Source organism: Chelonia mydas, chromosome 14 (assembly GCF_015237465.2).
Source record: "Chelonia mydas isolate rCheMyd1 chromosome 14, rCheMyd1.pri.v2, whole genome shotgun sequence".
Classification (NCBI taxonomy): Eukaryota; Metazoa; Chordata; order Testudines; family Cheloniidae; genus Chelonia; species Chelonia mydas.
Genome location: NC_051254.2, coordinates 2,271,528 through 2,298,894, shown reverse-complemented (window position 1 = coordinate 2,298,894; position 27,367 = coordinate 2,271,528). Strand labels below are relative to the sequence as shown.

At 42.6% G+C, this 27,367-nt stretch overlaps 1 protein-coding gene across 8 annotated transcripts in view; it reads right to left on the bottom strand.

Moving 5' to 3' along the window:
• Positions 1–16,058, bottom strand: part of RPTOR (regulatory associated protein of MTOR complex 1) — a 305,325-nt gene extending 289,267 nt beyond the window's left edge. For 6 of the 8 annotated variants that reach the window (XM_043527662.1, XM_043527663.1, XM_043527664.1 and 3 more), the window contains exon 1: positions 15,297–16,058. In XM_043527662.1, coding sequence (XP_043383597.1) covers positions 15,297–15,458 — 162 coding nt within the window. In that variant the 5' untranslated portion in view covers positions 15,459–16,058. The remainder of the gene's footprint in view (positions 1–15,296) is intronic. The other 2 variants (XM_027818420.3, XM_007056047.4) reach the window with 1 other exon arrangement.
• Positions 16,059–27,367: the final 11,309 nt, after the last annotated feature.

Below are 27,367 nucleotides of genomic sequence, written 5' to 3'. Positions count from 1 at the left end.
TTTTATCCTCTTGGATGGGAACCTGAGTAATAGCTGGAAGTGTCGAAAGGGGAGGACTAGTTCTTTAAATGACAGGCTAGTATTTTGAGCTCAGGAGAGCAAGCAGGAGAAAGGCATGAATCCCAAATTAATCCAGGCACTTAAATCGGGGAGTAGAGAGGAAGAAAATTAGTGATAACTGAGTGAGCTCCCCAGGACTGTGCAGTGTCTTTCTCCCAAATGACACACAAGCAGTTGGGCACTTCAAGGGTCTTAACTTCCTGCTGCTGACCTACCCCTGGAAGGAAGGAAGGAGAGAAAGGAAGAACAGTTCTGACTTGACCATGACGAAAGACAGTCCAGTTGCTCTTGGAGGCATAAGCTATGCTGCACATTGCTCCCTTGTCCCAGCTCTCAAATCAGGCTCCAGACACCAAGACATATACAGAGAGGAAGAAAAACATTCCAATTATCACTTTCTAACACAAACGCTAGTTTACACATTCCTGGGAGATTGTTTATTTTTGCTGTTCTGCAGACTATACAGCCAGTTACATTAACAACAGCTATTTCCTGCTGTAGCTCATACTAACACAAAACTAAGCAAAAAATCACAAGTTAAAAATACTGGCTGAGGTGTCATTGGCAAAAACCACTGGGACAAGAAAACCAAGAAGGGACACATTTTGCCAAGTGCCAGAGATACAGACTTATTACTCTGCCAACTGTAAATCCTTCCTGTATAATAAAACAGGAGCAGGTTATTGCACCGCATAACTTCTCTGTGGACATGAACAACATTTACAGGGAAGGTTTCATAATCCTTTAAAGAAAAAGCATCCACAAAAAATTTTGTTGAGCAAAATGTTAATCCCAGACCAAACTGGCTTTAGTTAAATAAAATCCATTTTACAATAGCTATGGTCATACAAGAGGGAATTTACAGAGGAAAGGTAAAGTCCAAAAACAAAGTCAACTCAGAACTAGAGCGCCAATCTGGCTTTCTGTTTCCTTGCATCACAGGAAACACCATTTGGGTCTTCAACACCATTTAATACAGAAACAGTGCAGCATATCCAGCTCTTTAAAAGCTCAATTGTCCAAGAAGAGTAGAAAGGATGCCTGGGCAAGTGAGCTGAATATGGGGCCAGTGAGTTGCTAGCTGCTTCTCTCTAGGGAAGGGTTGAGAAAAGAAGCAAAGTAGCCCAGGAATCACTGAGTTGTTTTTAAGGTGAGGAGTGGAAGAAGAGCAACATAGGTGTTGCTCCTTGTCCTTTAAGAGAAGGGGAGGAAGGAGCAGAGTGACCACAGTTTTTACACTTTTCTGGTAGGCGTGGGTAGCAGGGAACAGACTAGCCCATATAAAAGAAGAGATCTACTACCAAGGGCTTCCTATGAGCCCAGGAGAGTGGCAACCCCCAGGGGAGCCCTTCAGAGAGGGTATGGGGACCAGAATGCACTAGCTGGTGGGGAGTAGGGAAGCACAGAATTCAGTAAGTAGTATGCACAATATGGAGGGAGGAAGAACTGATTCAAGTGGGAGGGAAGCAGTTAATTGGTGAGAAGGAGAAGAGGTGACAGCTTATGTTAAGTAGTTGTGTACTGAGGGACATGGCCTTAGTAAGGCTATGTACACACTACAGCTTACGTTGGTATAAGTTATGTTGCTCAGTGATGTGAATAAGCCCCCCCCCGCCCCCCCGAGCGACATAAATTACACTGACCTAAGCACCGGTGTGGACAGTGCTAAGTCAACAGGAGAGCTCTCTCCCGTCAGCTTGCAGGGGTTCTCAAAACTCATTGCACCGTGCCCCCCCTTCTGACAACAAAAATTACTACACGACCCCAGGAGGAGGGACCAAAGCTTGAGCCCACCCATGCCTCACCGCCCCAGGTAGGGGGCCAAAGCCAAAGCCCAAAGGCTTCAGCCCATGGCAAGGGGCCTGTAACCTGAGCCCCAGCGCCCAGGGCTGAAGTCCCCCGGCTTTGGCCCCCCAGGCGATGGGGTTGGGCTTGGGCTTCAGCTTCAGCCCCAGGCCCCAGAAAGCCTAAACCAGCCCTGGTGACCAATTAAAACAGGGTCACAGCCCACAGTTTGAGAACCACTTAGAGCATCTTCACTACAGCGATGCAGCTGTGCCACTGTAAGCTCTGTAGTTTAACTTAAGTGGTAGCACAAGCACCTTCCACCGGAATAAGAATCAAGGAGCTTTTCAGGCCCTGGGCATACCCCATTACCTACTGAATCAGCATCATACACCACAGCAAAGGGAGGTCTTGTCACCATGTCTAGCCTGTGTTTATGGTTTGCCTAGAGCAGTGGTTCTTAACCTTTACTGCAGCCTGCACCCCTTTGGTTCTCAAAATATATTCTCACACCCCTTATCAAAAATCGTTGAAGTAGGTCACTTCTTTAAACCTAGATATATTTTTTGTTTGTATATTACAGTAATCATTAAATGTATAATGTTAATAAATACATAGGTTTGATTAAACAAAGTAGTTGTACTTACATGCCTGTGTTTAATTTGTGTTTTCAATCATTTACCTTCTAAAAAAATCTGGCATGTCTCGCACCCCCAGAAAGGGCACCTCGCACCCCCAGAGGGTGCATGCACCCCAGGTTAAGAACCACTGGCCTAGACGTACAACTCATCACCTTGTTTAAAATTAAAAGGTTTAATGGAAGTGAGGTGTTCACAGAATGTTTCTGACACCCCATTAAAAAAGTAAACTGGAACATGATATAAGCAACTTGGACGTGGCAGGTTTACTGGGGAATTTTTTAATTGCATTTAAGAGCTACTCACATAATTAAAAGCAGTAAATACTCTTCCTCTTTCAGCAAGGAATAGAATAGATTTCTAGTTCCTCTAGAGGAAATTCTGAGGGAGTAAAGCAGTGGCTCTCAACCCTTCCAGGCTACTGTACCCCTTTCAGGAGTCTGATTTGTCTTGCGTACCTCCAAGTTTCATCTCATTTAAAAAATGCTTGCTTACAAAATCAGAAATAAAATTACAAGTGTCACAGCACACTATTACTGAAAAATTGCTTATTTTCTCATTTTTACCATATAATTATAAATCCATTGGACTATATTGTACTTACATTTCAGCGTATAGCATATAGAGCAGTATAAACAAGTCATTGTCTGCATGAAATTTTAGTTTGTACTGACTTTGCTAATGCTTTTTATGTACCCTTTTTCGAACTTAGCAGCTAGTCAAATTTCAGTGCCCTGAAGATGTTCGAGGTGGAAGGAGAAATGTATGGAGTCTGATATTTTCTCTATTGCAATCTTCTTGCATTAGAGAACTGTATGTAATGACTGTAAAAAGTCCTGCTTCTCCAAGTACAGGAGGAACCAAGAACAAAAGGAGCAGTTTCATCACTTATAGCCCCAAGCCTCTTTAGCCAACAGCAGACCCAAAAGTGCTCTCTAGCTTTTTCCAGGTCACGGTGCACTTACAAGCTATTGCGTGGCTTTCTTCCTGCCTCAGTCTCTCTCCGTTTCTGTTACCATCAACAAGATTTTAACTCAACCCATAACTAGGTTTCATACAGCTCATAACAATAGAAACGGATACCCTTTTGAATGAAAAAACAAACGGTAACAATTTGCTGTTATGCCATTCACGAATACTAAAATTTGGCTGATTATACCAAACACGTGAAGGGCCCTCTACGAGTACACTCTGAACTTGCATTATGGACTTCAAACACTGATTTCAAGTAGGGTTTATCTTAAACAACATGCAGGAAAAGGTATGCACAATTACACACTTCCCTTGTATACTCAATACATGATTGTGCATACAATCAGTGTAACTGCAAACAAATTAAGCATACCATTACACACAGTTTCCACTTACAATTGTGCATACTATTTTTAAAATTAACTCCCTTATGTTTCCTACAGGAGTAGGGCCCTACCAAATTCATGGCCGTGAAAACTGCGTCACAGACCGTGAAATCTGGTCTTTTGTGAACTTTTACCCTATACTATACAGATGTCACGGGGAAGACCAGCATTGCTCAAACTGGGGGTCCTGACCCAAAGAAGGCTGCAGGGGGATCACAAGGTTATTGTACAGGTTATTGCCACCCTTACTTCTGCACTGCCTTCAGAGCTGGGTGGCCGGAGAGCAGCGGCTGCTGGCCAGGTTCTGAAGGCAGTGCCCCGCCAAGAGCAGCGCTGAACTAAGGGTGGCAATACTATACCATGCCACCCTTACTTTTGCACTGCTGCTTTCGGAGTTGGGTGGCTGGAGAGTGATGGCTGCTGGCCAACAGCCCATCTCTGAAGGGAGCAGCACAGAAGTAAGGGTGTCAATACTATATAGTACAATACTCACTATATAAGTGAGGCATCCTTATTTCTGCCTTACTGCTGGCAGTGGCGCTGCCTTCAGAGGTGGGCTCCTGGCCAGCAGCCACCACTCTCCGATGGCCCAGCTCTGAAGGCAGCACCCACGCCAGCAGTAAGGGTGGCAATACTGCGACCCCCCTGCCACAACCCCTCTTTTGGGTTAGGACCCCTACAATTACGACACCGTGAAATTTCAGATTTAAACAGCTGAAATCATGAAATTTACTATTTTTAAAATCCTATGACCATGAAATTGACCAAAATGCACTATGAATTTGGTAGGGCCCCATATATGAGAAATCAATATGGGCTAAAGCAGGAGTTATCATGACTTTCCAGCTGAAGCAGACAATTAAGCCTCTGACAGAAAACAAAAAGTGCTGATTTGGTTTATTGCAATACCAAAAAAACTCTGTCATTAGCCTAGCTCTAGGGAATTTTTGGTTATATTAACAACGGGATGGGATATTTGGGAAATGTTAAACAAAATGCATGAGAAAACTATGGATTATAGACTTAGTCATTTTCAAACTTGTATGTCCACAAACTCCCAACTGAACTGGGAAAATTCTAGAGGTGGTGACAGAGATTATCTAGTTTGAATTGCTACTACCATATCAAGATTAGACCCTTTTCTTCTAAAATGTGTGAATTAACTGCTCCAATTGAAGAGTGAAGTCCTTTCTCTCTTTAGGCATAAAATGTGTGTAGACAGAAGCAGAAAGTGCAAGCTTCCCAACTCTACTCCATCAGTGCACAACAGCAGCCGTAACTTGGAGTGATCATGTCTATGGAGAAGAGGAGATTCAATCTTTAGCTTCAATAATGTGACTGCCAACAAGGCTCCCCATTCATGCCAGCTTTGGTGGTGATCTTTTGTGATATGGATGTTTGTTAACTAGCAGCCAAAGTCACCCATCAAATCATTTTACAAATGTCACTGAAGAGCCATAACTACTTTTGGCCATAATTGAACTAACATGGATTTCAACCATTAGCCTGGAAGTGAAATAATTCACACCATTAGCAGAGCCATCCAGTACTCTGGCGTGTTTTCTTCCTAATATCAAGAATCTGTCTTCATGTAAGGGAGACAGCTGAGTCATTTGGATTTAGATCCCAGTCTAATTTACTAGCACAGGGCCTACTAAAATATGCCCACCGCTGGCACTCCATGTTCACCTGTGCGCGTGCAATCAGTGATCAGAGAGCAAACCCTGCACAGTTTGATTACAAATGTGACTTAGTGTAAGGAGACTTACAATGATTATTACAAGCTGGAGTAATGGTCACCACCATCTATTAGATTATTTAAGTATGAACATACATAAAACATGAGTCAAAGTAATTTCAATGCTAACCCTCCACTACACTTATTATGCTGCCATGTCCAATTAATATTCCTGTGAAATGTGGAATGTTTAGCAACCAAGCAGCTAAGCTCTACAAATTTATTTGAATTAAGAGCATTCTTATGCAGCACTGTTGTTAATCTACATTTCTGTAGAAAACCAATTGTCTGCCTATGCCTGTTCTCCTAAAAGCAGGATTTAATTCTCAATGTGCAGGTTATAAAGCAGCAAAAAAAAAAAAAAAAACTTGTTAAAATAAAACCAGTATAACTCTTTTGCTGTGTATTTTAGAAATCAATAAAAGTAAAATGTGGCTCAATTTAAATGTTCTGACTTTAGTAGGATCTTGTCAGTAAAAATCCAACATATTTGAGATCCTTTTATTTTAATAAAGTTTCATGACTCACTTGCTACCAAAGCTATGTGATTTAATTCAACATTCAAAGCTTAATTCCAACTCTTCTGATAAAACAATTCTTTAAATAAATAATAGATGAAGGCAGGGTTACTCTGCTGGCATACATATTCCATAGAACCAGAGCAGGAAGAATAAAACCTCTGCAAAAGTAGGCCTTCTTGATGAAAAGGGGGACGTGACAATATTCAGTTATTTTAATTACATTTACCAATGATCACTCTTAAAATTGGGAGATAGAGGCTTTCCCCTTCTTCCTCAATGTCCCTCTTCCAAAGAGCTTCCCTTTCAAGGCACCATGAGATCAAGCCTTACACAGCAAAAAAAGAATTCCATCTTATTCCCAAACCCTTGTGGGATAATTTTCTGGAGCTCACAGTAAAATTAAGATCATTAGCTGGCCAAATGGTGTATGAAGAGACCTGGATTTGGGACTGCAGGAGACAACTTCCATATTCACTATGATAGTTAACAGCCTCTGTGTATGTGTATTTGGGGGCATGGGAAAGAATCCACAAGCATCCCTTTTAAGTGTGGTCTAGAATTGCTTTCTGTTTACCCATGAAAATCTGATAAATTAGACACAGTCTCATATAGCTGTTGGCTACATCCCTAACTAATGTGCATTCTGGTTATTTACAGAAGACAAGCTTTCTATCTCTAGCTCTTCATAGACTGCTTCCCACAGTGTAAAATACAAACCAGGAGATAAACACAAATAAGACCTCTCGAAGTCTCAATCCTCCCTTCTCCAAATGCTTGGGAGAGAAGAGGGGTTTTGTAGCACACTCTGAAGGCTAACAGACCTGGCCTCTGAAGGACCAGGGATAGGAGCCAATTCCAAATGTGAGGCTCCTGAGAGAAAACAAACTTCTCCCATTTACAACAAGGGAGCTCCAGCTTTAGCATCTCCACTGGCCTCAACTGCAGCAGTACAGCATGAGGAAAACCTATTTCAGGTAACCTAGTCTCAAAAGCTATTAGATAATGCACTACATTTTTATTACTTTCTCCTAGACATTCCTGCAGAACTTCAGCCACTTCTTGCCTACCATCGTCACCACCAAAAGGATAATTATGAACCCTGACCAGTATACATAGGAACAGATAAGGCTGCTTAGAGGGATAGGTAAGCAGGGCAGATTGATTTAAATCAAAGCCTTTTAAATCACCAATTTGAATCACGATTTAAATCACCAAGCAGGAAACCTCAATTTAAAATCATCAATTTTAATCTTCTTTTGTATTTGTATGTTTTCTTTATTTTTCTGAAGGCAGGCTGATCTCCTTCAGTTGGTAATCATTAAAACATATTGATTTCCAACTAAATATAGGCTTTACCCTAAACTGATGCTTCTTTTTGCTAACCAGGATGATACACTATATCTATACACATTTATTTAAACTATTTTATAACTTTATATATATATTCACATTCTTAATTTTTTTGCTCATCTTAGAAAATGACGAATGTTTCATACTATATTTACTAGATTATTTTTATTTCTGTCAAGTTTTATTTCGAAGGAAACTAGAATTCAATTAAAATGCACAAAAACAGAACTGAGTCTTATTTTATTAGCTAAATAAAACTACATTAAGTGTGCTGGATACATAAGAAAAAAGCTTCACATGTTCTGCATTTAAAACTAATTGATTTATTAAACAGAGGACGTATCACCCATAGACAGTGAACTGAAATGATAATGCACGTGGTGACCAGAGACACAAGTTTTAGAACTGGAAGATCTCATCCTTTCACACCTAGCTTTTATGCATGGATTGGATGAGGAACATGAACTTTCTTGCTTTTTTCAACTCCCAATCTATTTTTCAACTGTGAATGAACTATAGTCATTGAACTGAACTAGCTGAATAAACTGAAACTAAATGTTCTCTCTGCACCGGCTACTGCTATCAAACGCTCATTTAGCACTTCAACAAAGTCTGGTTCCAGGTGATTAGCCAGTGACTTCCTCCAGTTCAGTAGGCTGATTTCATAACTTCAGCAGCAAACCTATATTGCTTAATACTGGGTTTCTGTAATTAATTTAAATTATTTTCACAGATTATAATAAGGTTAGGCCTTAATATAAAGTTGTCAATTTCAAATTTAATTTTAAATAGGTTTGTTTAAAAAAAATCAACCTATATTTAATTCAAAATTTAAAAACCATCCATTTGTATCTACCCTTGGACAAGGCTTCACAAGATGATGCCAGCAGCTTTAAACATTGCTTTCCAATCCATCAAAGGCAGAAACAGACCAGAAAAGGAAGCTGTAGTGAAAAGGAGAGAACAAAGTTTGCAGTCTGACTGAGGAGAGGTTAGGGAAAGGACTGCCTACCAGCCCCCTCAACTGATTAACAAACACCACAATAGGTACCAAAGAGCCTGGCCCATGGCTGAAATGAATATGGCTGCAACATGAAATTGAGAGAATAGGGGGAGGGTATGCTACAGCAAGCGAAAAAGAAGATTTTCAGGAATCACTGAAGGACACAAAAGGATAGGAAGACATTATTTAGGGCAGTACTTGAGGCATAACAGAACAATGAAATGAAATTAAGAAACAGGGTGAATATCAGGGAACACTTCTTAATAGGGAAATTTACTAGACAGTCAAATTGCCTCCCAAGGGAAGTAGGGGAAGCCCTATTACCTTAATTATTTAAACTTATAATAGTCAGAAATGAACTCTCAGAGACTAGTTAAAAAGTTGTGCCTCACATCACTGGAAAGGTCGTTGCCCTTTGATTAGCTGTAATTTCTCAGATTCTACCTATAACCCCAATGCCATAATAATCTGGTTATTCTGGATACCCCACCTCCTCACAGGTATTACCTCCACTAGTTCAGATATAATATGCTACTCCCGGAATAGGTCTCAATTTTCATGATCTACTTAATGGATACAGAAATATAACAAATGCACTTTGCTCTGCTGTTTGAAATGAATCTGCTTTTAAGAAAAAAGAGCAGCAACCATACAGTATGTATGTATACTGTTTCCCTTATTGCTGGTTTTTACATGGATCCAAACATTTTAAATTACGTGAAAGCTGCAAACACTACGTGGCTCTCAAGGAAACATATAATTTAGAGAACTATCAGATTAGCATATTGGGACCTGTCATGGAGGCAGACACATATGTGTGTCCTCTACGCTATATTATATTGTTATTAGCACAGGTAGGGCCTTCAAAAAATTAAGCAAAGACTTTGGGTCGGAATTGGGCTTCCAACAAGTGACTTAAAAGCATAAACTCCATTGAAAGTCAATGGGATTTGGCTTTCTAAGGGACTTAAGCATTTTTTAAAATTCTACTTTAGAATTCCACCCACCCACCCCCGGCAAAAAAAAAATTCTGAGACTTCAGTATGCACCACTTAAACCCGGTTTAAACTGAGAACTCCCCTGCATATGCGCTCATACACATTGCTCTAAACACATTAAAAATAAGATCCCTTCTACAACGCTGGAATCTAAAATTCTTTGGTGCCTCTTGAAAAGAAAAGGGATAACCACAGCCTTCCAGCCATCATTCTCTCTCTCATTAAAGCAAGTTCTGAAGTCCAACAACTCATGAGCTATTACTAAGCATGTAACAGTTGCTATATCTCCCTGTACATTAACCACACCACTATCTCACAATGCTTCACACAGAAAAGGTGTTCTATACAATACCCAGCTGGTCTCTATTTAAATAAAGTTACTTGCTTTTCTGGATAAATCAGTAACCTTTAACAATCATTTTCGATGGGCTGTGTGAATTACTGGCAATAAGAACTGGTTCAGTTTTTTTTACCCTCTATTCACCTACAATTGTTTATACTTTGTTTTAATCTATGTGCAGATTACCAGGGTGGAGCTGACTTCAGTTAGCTGAATGGAGGGGATGACTGAATGTTTAATAAATGTTAATTTCTTTAATGAAGCACCAGCTAGATTTTAAGATCCATTCCTGGTGTTTATATTCACTACATGAAATCATAGTAAGTATCTATGAGATCACAGCTGATTGCTGGGGAAACAAACAACACAGGTAGGAAAAAAGCAATAGAAGCAGAAGACATCTAATAAAAACACACCAAAAATAGTTACTGGGATTTAGGATAACAAAGGGAGATAAAGAAAATAGAGAAGACAACAAAACAAAATAATTTCTAAATTAAATTGTCCAATATTTCAATTGTTCATAGTATAGCCCTATACTCTAGTAGGAAAAGCGGCTAGACACATATGAATGGCAGATGTGTACAAAGAATACCTGATAAAGTTAATCAGATTCACAGTGATACCAATCTATATGCTACAAAACAAACCATTACTGATCCCAAGACAAAGAAAAGCTCACTTGACACAAGTGACAAAGTTCAATGTAGATGCACCAACAATAAAAGTTTTGTGGCCTGCGCTATACAGGAGGTCAGACTATCACAATGGTCCCTTCTGGCCTTGAAATATATGAATATTTATGGTTCAGAAAACTTTACTGTCCAAGTTGATGGTTCAAGATTTGCTCCTGCCCTCTTCAGTTAAAATAATAGTATATAAGATAAACAATAATTCTGCAGTTACGGTCACACAGGACCAGCCTTGCTCAGTCTGAGTAGCACCGTACCCCATGAAAAACTCCACTGAAAATAATGGGGCCTCTCAGGGAGGAGAAAGGTGCCACTTGGCATAAGGAGGGATAGTAGAATCTGGCCCACAATGATTAGTGTAACCGTTTTGAAACAGTTTTCAATAAAATTAGACATTCACTGCGACTATAGTATACATCATTATGTGATGAAACAGAGTTGGATTTGGAGCCACTCTTATTTGAGCATATACTATAAATCAATGAGAATGGATTTCAGGAGCCTTGATCAGGTCAGTCTCATTCCTGACCCCTGACAAGAGAGCTTTTCAGGCAGGGGAGAAAGATAAATTAGAAGATTCATAAAAGAACAGTAGTCAATGAGAATCCAAGGAGAGGAATATGGTCATCATACACCTCAGTTCAAAAATAAAACACATATGGAACTGTCTACTCTCTCATTCAAGATGCATGTGAGATTTCAGCTGGGTCAAGCAGAGCTTTACATTCTGTGCCAGATTTAGTTTGGGTTCTAATCTTAGAGCCTGAACGTTAGTCCCATTATTGCTTTGCCAAACCAAGATTTCAGCAGTTGACTCTGATAGCTTCAAGAACACTACCTGCTATTCTTCAGTCTGAAAATCAAAAACTGTGTGTATTCCCTCTACCAGCTCTATAGCAATTAACTGACATACTCTGTTCCCAGTCCTGTGTTCTCAAAAGAGAGGATGCTGGGGTACAAACATTTTGGTATGACAAGATGCTTAGAGCCCTGCACTGATATAAAACTTGTATCCGCATCCGATCCACAAACATGGTCCAAATGCAGATATCCATATATTCGCAGGGCTTTAAGGATGCTTACATAACTGTTTTTTTTATTTAATGGCAACAATATGCTTAATTCCAGCTTTGTTCAAAAATACAAGGAGGGAGGGAAAATCCACAGTTGATGAGAAAAAAAGACAAACTAAAAATATTTTCAAACTTTTTGAAGGTTAGCATTAAACATGAAAAATGGACTTGCCCTTTCAAACACTCTTTGGGAAATCACCACTCTTTGTAATTGCTTATATTTTGATGGACTTTTCATCTTTAATCATATACGCTGAACTACTAACTTCTGCCTTCATTAGAAGGCTAAAAACTATTTTCCAATAGGACATTCATATGCATTTATTATAAAAATCTTTTTTTTTTTTTAAGTATTAAATTTAGTGCTCATGGAAGGTGCCCAGTTGACAATACTAGAAATCAAAGTCTTCTAGTTCAAACACAGACCTGGCATAGCATGGGCAGTAGTAATGCAAGCTTTTCACATACTGCTCTGTTAATACACAGTAACACTGACTTGGAAAGAGCCTCTAGTGCAAAACAGTTCAGGATCCACAGGCCATTTAGTCCTTTGCTTCTCTGCTGAGCCTACCCACACGTGGGTGTAGTGAAACTTAAGTATATATAAAAAAACCCAAAATCTTAGACTACAAGTACAGTCCTCCCTTTATATTACAATCTGCTTGTTCAAATATAACATCACAAAATTAGAAGTGTACTATGTATAGAATATCTTTAATCTGCCTACCCATTCTAGACTAACAGATACTTTCATCCCACAATAAATTGGTGCTGTAGCACTGTATTTCTAACGTCAGAAGTTGCCCAAAATGTTTCATTAAAGAGAGAATGTCAAGGCAGATAGGCACAGAATTAAACCTATCAGCTGTGTTTTGGTTTTCAGAAATATGCAAGTTATGCTGCACCACTGCGCTTACTTGTAAGAAAACTAGGTAGGAAACTTACAAAAATTTTGCCTGCAGGGGTTGCAGGAAGACAGGATTCTTGTATTTTTCATACCTTGCCTGCTCACAAGAACTAAGTGCACAGGCACAAGCAGCAAACTACTAAGAGCAACCTGTATGATCATGAATTCATCACCACCTGTTTGTCATTAATGATAACCCAGTTTCCCAGCAGACACAAGTCAAGTTTGTCTAAGATGCAGCCCTCTTTAGAAGGGCTGATAACATTTTTCAGGATCAGGAAAATAGTGGATGTGTATTTTGTTTTGTTTATTTTTACGTAGCATTTTTACAGTAGGTTAAGATTTGGGCCAGAAACAATTATCACGTCCCTATAATGAAACAAATCTCACTTTGACTCTGTACTATTTTTTTTTAAGTGACTTCTGGAACATTTGAGCTGGAAAATGAGAGAGGTATAATTCCATTTACCTAAAAATCTTCTTTGGCATAAAGAACTCACAGATAAGGTGGGGATAAGAAAGATCAGAAAGGAAAAGGGATTCAAAAAATGAGAAGTTACTCTCCACTCCACCACAATGCCCAAATTAAGCAGGCATTTAGTTTGTGTTTGTTTTCAAAGACAACTCTCTCATTCTCTCTCTGGTTCACAGGGCTGAGGATTTCAGTAGCACCAACATGTGGCTGTAGCCACTTCTAATATATATATATTTTTTTTGATACCTTCACTGGGATATTTTACTTCCCAATTAGGCTTTTCATATAAAAGTGAAAGTTAAACAGAAGCATATAAGCACCGCTGAATGACAAACATATGAGCCTGTTTTCTTCTTATAGCATCTTCCATCCCAAAGCACTTCATGCATTTTACTAACTGTGCAAGTTATATAGTTCACAATAACACCACACAACAGTTTAGGTCAGGAAATAAAGAATACTGTATCCAATTGAAACTACAGTTAATTTTTTGTGCATGAAAAACAAAGTTTGGGCAGGAATACACATGAGTTAACACCCTGATTCTTAGGGTATGCCTACACTGCCCGCTGGATCTGCGGGCAGCAATCGATCCAGTGGGGGTCGATTTCTCACGTCTAGTCTAGACGCGATAAATCAATCCCCGAGCGTTCTTCCGTCAGCTCCTGTACTCCACCGCTGTGAGAGGCGCAGGCAGAGTCAACGGGGGAGCGGCAGTAGTCGACTCACTGTAGTGAAGACACCACGGTGAGTAGGTCTAAAAGTCCATCGACTTCAGCTAAGTTATTCACGTAGCTGAAGTTGCGTAACTTAGATTGCCACCCCCACAGTGTAGACCAAGGCTTAGTGTGAAATGACCATGTCAATGCAAACACGAAGATCCCACTGCACGATGACCTGCAGAATCCGCCAAAGACAAGATTAAAATCCCGCAATCCTCTATGGAACCGCATCAAGACCCTTACACCCGACTTTGACGCTGAGTCTCAATAGAGAGTCACATGGAGCATTTTCCATCTCAAAAATATTATGATCCTAATATTGTTCTGGTAAGAATCCATTACTCATATATTCCATGTAACATCCCAAAGACGGTCTAAGCCCTCCCCCCACAGGACAACTTCACAAAATATAATGTCTGCATATACTGCACTGTCTGCCCGCACCATTAACCCAGGAGTGGCCAACCTGAGCCTCAGAAGGAGCCAGAATTGACCAATGTACATTGCCAAAGAGCCACAGTAATACGTCAGCAGCCCCGCATCAGCTCTCACGCCCCCCGCTCACCTGATCAGCCCTCCCTCTCACCTCCCGATCAGCTGCTTCCTGGCATGTGGCTTTAGAGACTATTTTTGTTCCAGCTGCAGAGCATTTTGCACTAATGCCTTTGGGACATCCATTGGGAACCACTAACACTGGTGAATCAGCTCATAAGATGATAAACACACTTAAAATTAAAAATCAAGAATGGCTCTCAGTGTCCTCCCTCGTTTTGTTTTAACAGCCAGAGGCATTGATAGTTCAGAACCTACAGGTAAATGTTCTGCAGTAAACTGCATCACCAAGATAGGGTAGCAGACCTTGCTCTTACGGGGAGGGATAGCTCAGCAGTTTGAGCATTGACCTGCTAAACCCAGGGTTGTGAGTTCAATCCTTAAGGGGGCCATTTAGGGATCTGGGACAAAAATTGGGGATTGGTCCCGCTTTGAGCGGGGGGGGGGGAGGGGTGGACTAGATGATCTCCCGAGGTCCCTTCCAACCCTAAGATTCTATGATCCTATGCAGGAGGCTCTGGTGGGAGTGGGAGGAGCGAGGGCACAGCAGGCTCAGGGGAGGGGGCGGAAAGGGGTGGAGTGGAGTGGAGTGGGGGCAGGGCCTGTGGCAGAGCCAGGGGTTGAGCAGTGAGCACCCCCCGGCACATTGGAAAGTTGGCACCTGTAGCTCCAGCCCCGGAGTCGATGCCTAGACAAGGAGCCACATGCTAACTTCTAAAGAGCGGCACGTGGCTCCGGAGCCCCAGGTTGGCCACCCCTGCCATTAACCTGATCCAGAGAAGTCCATTTTAAGATGTCATTAATTCCACTACTTTGTCAGGAGGGCACCAGTTTTAAAGAAACTCAATGCAGCTGTTTAAAATGCATATAATTAGAAATAGCAACCAGCATTCATAATCTGTTAATATGTTCACTTCCACTGTAGTCATGCAACAAGTGCATGGGACCACAGAAAACCTGACTAGTAGGAACAAATAAACTCAGTGATGCCTCTGAAAGCATGCTGCAGACCCTGGACTAAAACCAGAACCTCCTCGTGTCCTTCCCCTCCTCCCCCACATAAACCTCTGCCCCAGAGCATTACCCGGTCCTTCATCCTCCAGCTCTGGGCCAGAGACTTGGAGCCCTCAATCTTCTCACAGTGCCGCTTCTTCATGAAGGCCAGAGGCAAGTTCCAGTCAGTCAGGTCTGACTCATCCTCCTCCCCGAGCCCCAGGAGAGGCGACTGCAGCATCTCGGACTCCATCAGGGGAGAAGGGGGCCAGGCGGCAAGTGCTCAGCAATCCCCAGCCCGGCACACGCTGGGGAGAGGAAGGGGCCGGTGGGGTCCCTATTCCGGGCGGGGCTCTGAGAGGTAGAAGGGGAGTGTTCCGGCTGGAGCTCTGCGTGCCCCTTTCCCAGGTGCAGAGGGGAACAGCGGGCCCCTGTCCCAGGTGTCTGCGGGGCAGCGGGGCTCAGAGCCGGCGAGTCTCCTCCTCGGGGGCGTCCGCAGACAGCAGCCCCGGCCGGGCTCTCCGCGACCCCGGGGAGGGCTGAGGTGTCGCTGGAAGCACCCGGGGGGGACCGGGCCTCTAGCCCCGCGGGCAATGCACGCTCCCCGGCTGCTGGGGCGGGAGCCGAGCTCGGCCCATCGTGCCCTCCCCCGGCTCCTCCCCACGCACACGGGCCCCTGGCGGCTCGGCTGGCTTCGGCCCCCGTGGGAGGGGAACCGATCTGCAGCGCCGGAGAATTAAACTCCCCTCAGCCGCACACCAAGGAGGCGGCCATATTGCTGCGGCCCACAATGCACCGCGGGGACGGGCCGCCGCGTGAGACAAACGAGGCCGGCCGCGTTCGGGATCGCAACTGCAGGGGGAGGCTGGGTTACCAGAGCCTCCTCTCAGCCTGCTGGCGCCGCCCAGTCCCTGGTGTGGGCGTGTCACGGCTGATCCCTCCCCCAAAACAGCCTCTCAGCACCCCTAAATTCCCCAGAACACCACCCCCAAAACACTACAAACCCCCCACTGCACCCCCAAATACCCCAGCCTTCTGCAAAACTCCCCAGAGCCCCCCGATTCCCCCCAAATCCCCACAGGACCCCCCAAACACCCTCCAGCACCCCGAAACACTCCTAAACTCCCCACAGCAACCCCATACTCCCCAAACTCTCCAGAGCCCCCACACACACCCACAGCCCCCAAAACACGGTACACCCTACTATTCCTAAAGCATTCTCTAAGTCCCCAAACTCCCCTCAGCATCCCCAAAACACTCCAAACTCCCACCACACTCCCCCAAATACTCCAAACTCCCCACAGTATCCTAGCCACATTTAAGCTCCCCAAACTCCCTACAGCACCCCTAGCAAACCAAAACATCCTTTAACTCCCACAAATTCCCCATAGCACCCTCCAAATTGCTCCAAACTCCTAATTGCAGCCCCCCAAAACATTCCAAACTCCTCGCTGTTCCCCCCCCCAAAAAAAGCGTTCAATAGTCATTACATCAGCTCCAATATCCCCACTCCCTACAACAGACTTCCAAATTCCCTTAAATGCCCCAAACACTACCCAACAAAATTTCCACAGCACCCAAAATATACTCCAAACACCCCAAAACTCTTAACGTGGCCCCAAATTTCCCCAGAACCTCCAAAACATTGCTTCAACACCCACCAAAAAAATCACCCTCCAAAATCCCCACCCAGCAAAGCCCCACGAGAGACAGAGGCACACCCATAAGCAAGCCCATTTACACAAAAAGGGCACCACACTATCTAACCCAAGAGGAAGAGAAGGAAGGTATTGGGCTTGGCATAGGAGTCTCTATTCCATTTTCTCAAAAATAAAAAGAGTACTTGTGGCACCTTAGAGACTAACAAATTTATTTGAGCATAAGCCTTCGTGAGCTACAGCTCACTCCATCGGAGCATCTGATGAAGTGAGCTGTAGCTCACGAAAGCTTACACTCAAATAAATTTGTTAGTCTCTCAGGTGCCACAAGTCCTCCTGTTCTTTTTGTGGATGCAGACTAACACGGCTGCTACTCTGAAATCTGTCATTATGCAAGGCACTGAATTTTGTTCCATTTTCTATATAACCTTAGGGTATGTCTACACTACAGGGGCACAGCTACACCACTGCAATTGTGCCACTGTAGTGTAAACGTTTCCTACATGGACAGAAGGGGCTTTTCCATCAATGTAGGTAATACACCTCTCCAAAAGGCAGTAGCTATGTCGGTGGAAGTATTCTTCTGTCAGTCTAGCTGCATCTACAGCGGTGGTTAGGTCAACCTAACAAGTCGCACAGAACATAAAAATTTTCACAGGCCTGAGCAATGTAGCTAGGTCAATCTAATATTTAGCGTAGACCAGGCCTTAGTTTCCCTGAGTCTTGGTCAGCATTTCAGGCAAGTCAGCGTTTTTATGTCAATAACTGAAGGCAATAAAGAATGCTCACTGTGGCGTGTGGTTGCCTGGGGTGAGGTGAAATGGGTCTAAAAATAAAGGTGTGCAATACAACTTAAAGGGCAACCACTGTTTGTGCCTCCTTTGCTTCTCTTTAAAAAAAAAAAAAATTTCCCTGCCCCCAAAAGTCAAGCGTAGGATCAGCTTTTCATAGGGTGACATTCCCTCCTTTCCCCCAAACAGCCCAAGGCTTAAGCAACACATAGGCGCAATTTTGAGTACGTGAGTGTGATATAGTGCTTGTCTACACTTGAAATGCCACAGCAGCACAGCTGCGCCGCTTTAGTGCTTCAGTGTAGACATTACCGACGCCGGCAGGTGGGCTGCTTCTGTCAGCATAGTCCCTGAGAGGTGGCAGCTAGGTCAATGGAAGAATTTTTCTGTCAACCTAGCACTGTCTACACCAGGACTGAGGTTGACTTAGCTGTGCTGCTCAGGGGTGTGGATTTTTAACAATCCTGAATTATGTAGCTGGGTCAATCTAATTTTCTAGTGTAGACCAGGCCTTAGGCTTCATCTACACTTAAAAGTTAGGTTGACATAACTATGTTGGTTAGTGTTGCCAGGTGTCCGGTTTTCAACCAGAACACCCGGTCAAAAAGGGACCCTCCCAAGCCTGGTGCAAATGAGCGAGTGAGTGAGGGTGGGGGAGAGGGAGTGATGGAGGGAGGGGGGATGGAGTGAGCGGGGTGGGGTCTCAAAGAAGGGGCGGGCCAAGGGTGTTCAGTTTTGTGCTATTAGAAAGTTGGTCAGGGGTAGGAAAAAACCACACCCCTGAGTGGCACAGCTCAATGTGGATGGAACCTTTCCATCAGTACGGCTGCGTCTACACTATGGGGTTATGCTAGCATAGCTACACCAATGTAGCTGTGACGGTATAGTCTCCACAGTGTAGACCCAGCCTTAATGTTACCTAGGCCTGGTGCTGGCTTTCTACACATGGGTGAATTTTACTAACGTACAAAAAGGCATTAGACTAGTACCGTGCTTAATAAAGAAGGTGTAATTTTAGCAAACTTTAAATACAAAACATAAACAATATATACTACTATATTTAATAAGTTAAGGAAATGGGCCTCTGCCAAAAGAGGACACCTTTGCCTAGAGCATAAGTATAAACTCAAAATATTTATTATTTATTTTGTATTTCTTTGGAAGCAGTGCCCAGAAGGCCCAAACATGGGCCAGGATCCCATTGTGCTAGGCATTGTACAGGTGCAGAAGAGGTGATCCCTGCCCCAACAAGTTTACAGCGTCAAAAGCAGGCATGATCGAGACAGGTCAGAAAAGGTAAACAAGACTCAATAAAGCAAACACAGATAATTAAGTATTTTTCAAACCTTTTTTTTATTGGCTTCACTCTGTTGTGTTTCTAGTATCTTCTTTAACATTTTACCCTTCTTTCTTACCAATGCTGTCCCTTTCTGTTTGCAAGCATTGTTTTCCTTCGTTGTTTTGTCTGGAGCTCAACCTCACACAGCAGCTGTTTTACATACTTTTTAATTGTTTACTTATACCACAAAATCTTTATGCTACCAAATCATCTTTGACTACCATGGTCTTGGACTTAGTCCAGAACAACTCTGAGAAGAGCATTAGCATGACCAGCAATGTCTTGATGAAGAGCATAAGCCTCTGGAGTTTGGAGAACAGAAGGTCGTGTTAGGGAGCTTCTTGCTATGTCTAAGGGCCAGATCAATAGGTGTAACTCCATTAACTTCATTTACACCAGATGGCCCTAAGTATCTGAAAGATTATGATAAACATTTAGGAATGGATCCTATTTTTACAATGTTGCATCAGGACAACATGTGGAAAATCCTGATTGTTTTTTTTAACCTTTAAGTTATTCATACATTTATAATGGGACTTTTTCACAATAAAACCGTCAGTATTTAGAATTCTCTGACCCAGAATTCACTTAACATAAATTCAAGGGGGAAAATGATCAATTTCTCTGCCACAAATGGTGCCTTGAAAGTGTATAAATAAGAGGTTTCAGAGTAGCAGCCGTGTTAGTCTGTATTCGAAAAAAGAAAAGGAGTACTTGTGGCACCTTAGAGATGAACAAATTTATTTGAGCATAAGCTTTCGAGAGCTACAGAGCTGTAGCTCACGAAAGCTTATGCTCAAATAAATGTGTTCGTCTCTAAGGTGCCACAAGTACATGGTTTTTTTTTGTATGAATAAGATTGATCATGGTGATCCTTATTTACATTTTGTACAGAGATTTTGTACATTTTGTAATCTGGGGTCCAAAAGGAATTCTCCTCCCCTCCTCCTGTGCCCACCACATATCTGGTTTTTCATGTTGAAACTATAAGGTTCCTGAAATTTTAGAAAAGCGGAAATTTGTGTATAATTATTTTGGAATAAGTTATTCACAAAGTGTGTGAGAGGGGGTGCTATTTTATACAGATAGGACATTGGGCAGGAGGTGAGATGAGTTTTATATTGACAGCACTTTTAAGTTAAAACTCTTCCAGACATTAGTTTTCTGCCTGAAGTTGTCAAAGGGGCTGGGATTTGTTTATATATTTCAGGCTTTTGTAATAACTTGTGCAGAAAATTATGTAATGAAACAAAAAACAACCTCAAAAGAAAGCAAATTTATGATGATGTCTTTTGCTCCAGGGGAAACAAGTAAGACCTTGTGGTCCCCCTTTTTTTTCAGGGAGGAAGTGAGGGAATGAAAGGGAAAGCACAGACGTTCTGACAAACCCACCAATATATCTTTCAGGGTCTCTAAGTCACTCCTGGTAATTGTCTAACCATACTATATTTTCAGCTTGAGCCTCTTTGAGAAGAGCTGTTTGACATGATGCCCTCTGTGTTCCTCTAATGACATGGCTTCGCGGAACACAGAACAGACTAGCTCATCAATTACCAGTGGGGCCCTAAAAGCTCTAAAAGCAGACACACACAAAACCACACAATTTACTTTGCTATCACTCACGACTCACCACAAAACTGATCGCAAAACAGGCTTTTCAGACAAGCTTACACCGAAATGTACAAATTACGTTCCTGATGTTCTTCACATAAGAAGAGTTTGTAAAATGAAATCTGTCTGTGATTTTAAGTCATGGGGCCTGACGAGTTTTACACAAGTGTAACTCTGTTGGGCCCCATTCTCTATTGCCCTGTCACACTGCAACATGAGTGGACATTGTTACTAATCTGATGTGTCAGTGTTTTACACCTACTCACACTGATGCAAAGGACTGTGCAAAACGCAGGGAAATGGAGAAACTGGTGCATTGACTTCAATGGATTTACTCCTCATTCTCAAACTGTGTTCAAAACACAAATGTTGCTTTAAATGGAGGTTCTCCTGCCCCGTTCTTGAAAGTGTTTACCTTTGATGGCAATCCAATCAAACTGCACCCATATTTACATTTTAAATGCTTTTACATATAATTTGATTAACAAAACCATGTTGCATTTGCCTAAGATTCTAGCTACATTTTTATTAATAAAATACATTTTTTAAAATATGCCATCGTGTTGCCAACTGGCTGGAACAAGAACATTCTCTGGAAAGACTAAGTTTCTGGAGCTTTTTTGTGACTTTCATTTATTGGCTGGGTGAGCTAATTTATTTATTTGTATCTGATTATTTAGTGCTGATTGGCGATCATAATTATGTGATTGTAAGTCTAAGTAATTGTTAGGGCACATAGGTGTTTATTATCATTTAAATAATATAATAAATTAATTCCCTCCTGTCATAATACAATTATAAATGCTTGGGTAACATCCTCATACATAATAACAAAAACACCCAGGAAAACTAATACAACTCAGGCAAAAGCCTGAGTGAACAGATGGGTTTTACACCATGCCCTGAAGGTTGATAATTTGAGATTCTGTCAGACCACTGAGGGGGAGTGTATTCCAAAGTCAAAGACTCTCCATGGAAAACTCTCCATTGTCCACCCCCACCATTCAAACCTAGGGACTGCTAGCGAGAATGCTTCAGATCAACACAACTGCCAGATGGGCACAGAGAATGAGACAGCTTCTCCCGTGTCTAGCACCTCAGCCATGCAAGGTTGTTCAAATTAGAATTATTTACTGGGGCAGGGATCTCTAGGGTGACCAGACAGCAAATGTGAAAAATCGGGACAGGAAGTGGGGGGTAATAGGAGCCTATATAAGAAAAAGACCCAAAAATCGGGACTGTCCCTATAAAATCAGGACAGCTGGTCACCCTAGGGTTCGCACACTTTGTTGCTTCTATAGGGCTAGCTCATTGCACACACCAGGAGCTCTTTGAATACCTCCAATACCCAAACTTCCTTTTTGCCACCATCCTAAGCCCCTCTGTTTCAGGGACTTGCTGCAAACCTCCTGCCCCATGCCAGGCACTCTGTGTGCCCACATTTCTCCCTCCTCCCTTTCCCAGGGTCCCTCATTGTCCTTCCCATGCCAGAGGCTCTGAGTACCTCCTTTCCTCCATGCCAGGGGCTCTGTGTGCCTCCCTTCGCCTCTTCCCCACCCTTATTCTTTCTCCTTCCAGTTCTTCACTTTCCCCCAAAATCAGTAGGACTCTGCCCACTGCTGCCTTGGATAATCCTGAAATTTTGGAACTGATCAGATGCAGCATTTGAAAGTTGTCACATTACAGACAGACAGACAGACAAATGTCCAAGCAGAGACATACCATCAGGTTGAGTGTAAGGCTTTACAAGCTCAGCCAACTATTTGTCAAGGGCTAACCACATTGCTGATGTTGAAATCAGAACCTGTTTATCACTGATGTTCTGACAGCATGTTGTCCTGTCTTGTGTTTCTCCCATATTAATGACAGTACGAAAGCAACCTTCCCTCTGGGTGCCCCCTACAATGGAGACTGTAAACTGCAGGGACAGCCTGTAGATTTTAAAGATGTCCCAATAAGGGACAGTTCAAAGGGATTCCTCCAAATTCCTTTCTTTCAAACAATATTTTGGTATTGTCAGGCAACAAAAGTGATACAGTTTTTCCAGAGTTAAGACAGGAACATTCTGCCTTTGCTGCTTCATTCCTTCATGGACCCTCTGTTTCTGGATCTAAATTGTTACAATGTGGAAACTGTGCACATGCACTTTCTGTGTCTCAGTTTCTCCCTCTGTAAATGGGGGACAGTAACATCTCCTCACTTTACTGGGATGTTATGGTGGTAAATTTATTAATATTTGTGAGACACTCACATATTATGGTGATGACGCTAATAGAAAAGCCCATAAATCAAAAATACTGTACACAAGCATACATGCATGCACACAGACCGATTTTCCCATCTTGCTTTTAGGAGGGCTTAGACCACCTAAACCTGCACTTATTCTCAATGCACAACAGGAGAAATCAGTTCAGGCCAGTCCTTGATAATCCAATGAGTGTCTTTGCCTGTTGAATTTGTCCCAGGTTCCCTCTAGGGAGTTCTTCTGCAGCCTCACTCTGCGATGTAATTGGGCTCTGCATGAGACAGCAACATAACCGCAGCCTGCTGCATCTCAGCATCACTCCACAATGTTAGAGTAGATTTTTAAAATATCCCATTTTAATAAAACTCCGGTCTCTTAAATCCACATTAAGCATATGGTGCAACCATGTGTTGGCTACATTCTTCCCCTGCAAACCTAATGTCTGTCCCCTTGTTTATATACCACATCTGCGGAAACATAAATCCTACTTAAAGTAAATTGTCAAGAGTAATTACCCGAACATATGTGAGATGTGTAAAAACTAAAGCTAAACATGCCCATTCCGTCCCCAGAACTATGCAAGCTGTAGTTCCATCAGCAATCCGAGGTATCACAAGAAAGCCAAGGGCAAATGAACTGACAAGTACTGGAGGACAATATGTATCCCCAGGTTGCAGTGCTTTGAAGACATCCAACCTCAAAATCCAGCCAAATGGAGGGCCTGACTGCACAGCTAAGAGCCAGCCATAGTGAGGACAGACTGGCAGCAAACTCCTTTCGCACAGCTCTGCTAATGCATCTCAGTCCTGACCCGCAATACATTTTATTATCCCAGACAAATGTTCCCCACACAGCTTGACCTGAACCACTCACATCTCTAGCTATTCAAGGCCTAAGGCAGCCCTCAGCCCTGTCAGCGTGCTTCAGTGCTCTGGCTGCCCCAGTCCTATGACCCCAGGTTCTGGGGTAAACAATAAGTGTTAAACTGAAACATTAAAAAATCGCTTTGCTTTAGAACAATAGGCTCATAGAGGAGCCCTACCCCTATGCAGTCATTTATACCTGCACCAAGAACGTATTGGATGTATACATGCCTGCTGGAGCGAGTGAGCGGCACATTCCGACTTGGCAACACTTTACATTCACTTGCTCTGGGTGTAAATGGCTACACAAGGAACAGCGCAACAGAGAATTAGGCCATCTGGATTTGTAGCCTACAGGGGGAAAAACCAGCAGAAAGCACATAGTTAACTGTGGAGCCAGGTGTTGCCAGCAGGTTTATGTGCGCTGCAGATCCACATGGCTACAAACCTGTTTAAGAGGCGAGTGTTAGGTTATGCCAGCTACATCCCCCCTTCTACCCATGTCACTGGACATGGCTTTAGTGTGAGGGAACCCCAGATCCTGCTTCCCAGTGGAGGATGAGGATTCCATTCCCACCAGCTCCCTCGTTACATATTGTTAACGTCCAAATTCCTTTTAGCTGGGTTTTGTTTAGCGGCTCACAGTGGAATGCACAGAATTACACAAGATGCAGAGCTTAAATGCTATCAACTTAAGCGGCAGCAGGGAATTCATACCTGTTGTATTACTTTACATGGAATATATGGGCCAAAGGTGTTTACACAACCCAGTCACTGTCCAACATTAAAGAGTGTTAAACCAGGGGATAGAGAGACCTCGGCCTCCTTAGCACCATGGCAATTACACGATTAAAAATCCTTCCTTTTTTTAATGATAAAGAGAAGAAGGAAAACCAGTTAAAGCATTGAAATGTAAAGTAGCAAGCAAGGCTTTTATTGCAATTTTATCCTGTGTTCCCTTTCCCTTCAGCTGGAGAGAGTTTTAGAAGGAAAAAATCCCGTGGTTGACAGCCTCTTAAATGGGATCAAAGATGACCTATTGGAGGAAAGAGGAGAAGTTAGTTGAAATGGGCTGGAGCTGTTGCTACTGCTGCTGCAGTTAAAGTCTGATCCCATTTCATCCTAGGAGGTGTTTGGGATTTAGCTGGAGCTGGTGGAGGTGGCGATGTCATCTGGGTCCCTCACTATGGCCTGGTCTGGTCAGCACATCTCTCAGGATTGGGATGATGAAGGCCTGGGGGTCCCAATACATGGAAGCGGTGGCAGCCATGATGGTGAAGCTCATGCCAGTAGCCTCCTTATGTGCTTCCCCTCATAGGTGCTGGAACTAGGAGTGCTGGGGCTGCCATCATATACAGAGTGGTTTCCATCATATACAGAGTTTGCAGTTTGGTTCAATGGCTCTCAGCACCCCCACTATAAAAATTGTTCCAACACTCCTGCTTCCTCTTTCCCCCCAAAGTCTCTTTCTTTAAGGACCTGCAAAGGGAATGCTGGGTGCAATAGCCCATCCCCTCATCATTTTGTCCAGCAGTTAGGCCTAATATCCGACACACCAATTTGATTCATTAATTTCCAATTCTACATCTTTTGTTTTTTAGCAAGCATGATTTCAGTCCAGTCCTTAATTATATCAACTTGGCCTTTTGGTTTGGACTAATTTAGACTCACTGTCTGGTTCTTTTGCACCTGTTTATAACATTCATTTCTGAAAATAGGTTGGCTTACTTTTTATTAACAATAGTTAGTATAGGCTATTATAACATTTTATTAACTTTTACTTACTTTTTACAATTGAGCTCACAATTAAGAGTAAATTTGTAGGCTCACTTATTACAACATACCCTACAGCCCCTTTAAGGCTGTTATGCCAGCTCTAAAGGCCATAAAGCAGCCGTAAGGCTCCCCATCCAGGGAATACCCTCTACACAGCTGGCCTCTCTGTCAGGAGTGGGCTGAGGGCAGGAGAAGGCACAGTTCGGTGTGTGCCTATGCATCAGCTATTCAGCAAGCCTGCAATTGCCCAGAGCAGTCATTGCAGCAGGGTTGTGAGTTCGGGAAGCCACAGGATAGGGGAAACACATCACATATTCATTTGGTCTCTGCACCAGTGCAATTCCGGCCACTGTGACTAGTACAAGCACAGGAGTCTTCCGAGCACCAATGAACAGAGAGGTGGGGATGCTGCCATTGTTATGATGGATTCTGGGACCTGACCGGGATGACATAATCACAGGTTTGAATACACACATTTTTTTTATGCCTGATGAAAAGGGCATAGCATTTACTTTTAACAAATTTGTGACTGGGGAGTCTTGAACTCCAAACCCAGTAAATATCAAAGGTAAAATAATAGATCTTTACATTACCAGTCCTCTTGCGGAGGCTCACAGATTGCCCTTTCTAAAGGACAGATACTGCAGGTCATCGGCGATCCGGTCTCTGTTTGAATTCCTAATTTTTGCAAGTTTTCATCAAGATCAAAATGAACTGATTTATTCGAATATAGCACTGCCAGGAACTTGGCCTTGATGGCATCCGATCTCTGATCATGAAAATCTTCAGGCTAGTGGTCATGGCCTCTCCTTGATGGTTGTAGCTGAATGCATTACCCAGAGCTACTCATCTTGTTTCATATCTATAGAGTGGGGAGCAGAGGGAGCCATAAATAATCCCCATTTATAGCCCCATAAAAATATGCTATTGGAAATTATTCCTTTCCCATGGTTCCTATTGTTGCAGAGTCCAAGGTCAGATCCAGGATTCTCTCATAATGGAACAAATTCTGCAGTTCTTACTGGAACAAAACTCTCATTGATATCAATGGACCACAGAACTTGGTCCAGTGCCACTAGATTACAGTTTAGACTCTCCATGTGCTTCTTCAGCCAAACCCTGCTTTGAACCATCAGATGTTAATGTTCTTCTTTTTCTCTCTTTTCCCCACTTCTCTCTTACCCTCTTTTCTTCTTCATCTTTCATTCTCTAATGACAATATTTGATATTTATTTTATATTTCTATCAGTATCTTTCTATGAAAATGATCCTAAAATGCTCTACAGCTAATATATAGATAAAGGAACCATTTCACGCAGCCAAGAAATGCAGCCATCTCTGGGGCGGAATGGGACATCTCTAACAGTACACAGGAACAACACACAATAGTTTAGGACAAGAAGAGAAGACGAATCCCATAAACAAATTAAAGTGCAAAGGGAATTTAGGGAGGCAAAATGTAGTTACCCAAACTGGTATTTGGATAGGACATCAGGTGAATACTTTTTTTTTTTTTTTTTTTTTTGAGGTGGAGAAGGGCAGTCATGGGAGCTTTAAATTGTGGTAACTAGTCAAGACTGCCGTTTTACAGCTCATCAAAAAGGTGACCCTTCCAGCATCACAGTGCCCCCTGACACTAGGCTGGGGCATTAGACTTTTAAGGAAGAGTGAGATCTACTGAATTACAAACATCTTGTTGAGGTCGTATCACCTTGTTTTTTCTTTGGGCTTCCACCCTGGTGTTAATTTGGACCAATCCTACTTAACTTGTGAGATTTGATACAATGACTGCCCGAGGTGCGGTGGATCTAAGCACCTTCAGGCAAATGGGAAAGGGCCGCTATCCCATTTGGGTTTCCAGAAGAGGCAATTGTGTGAA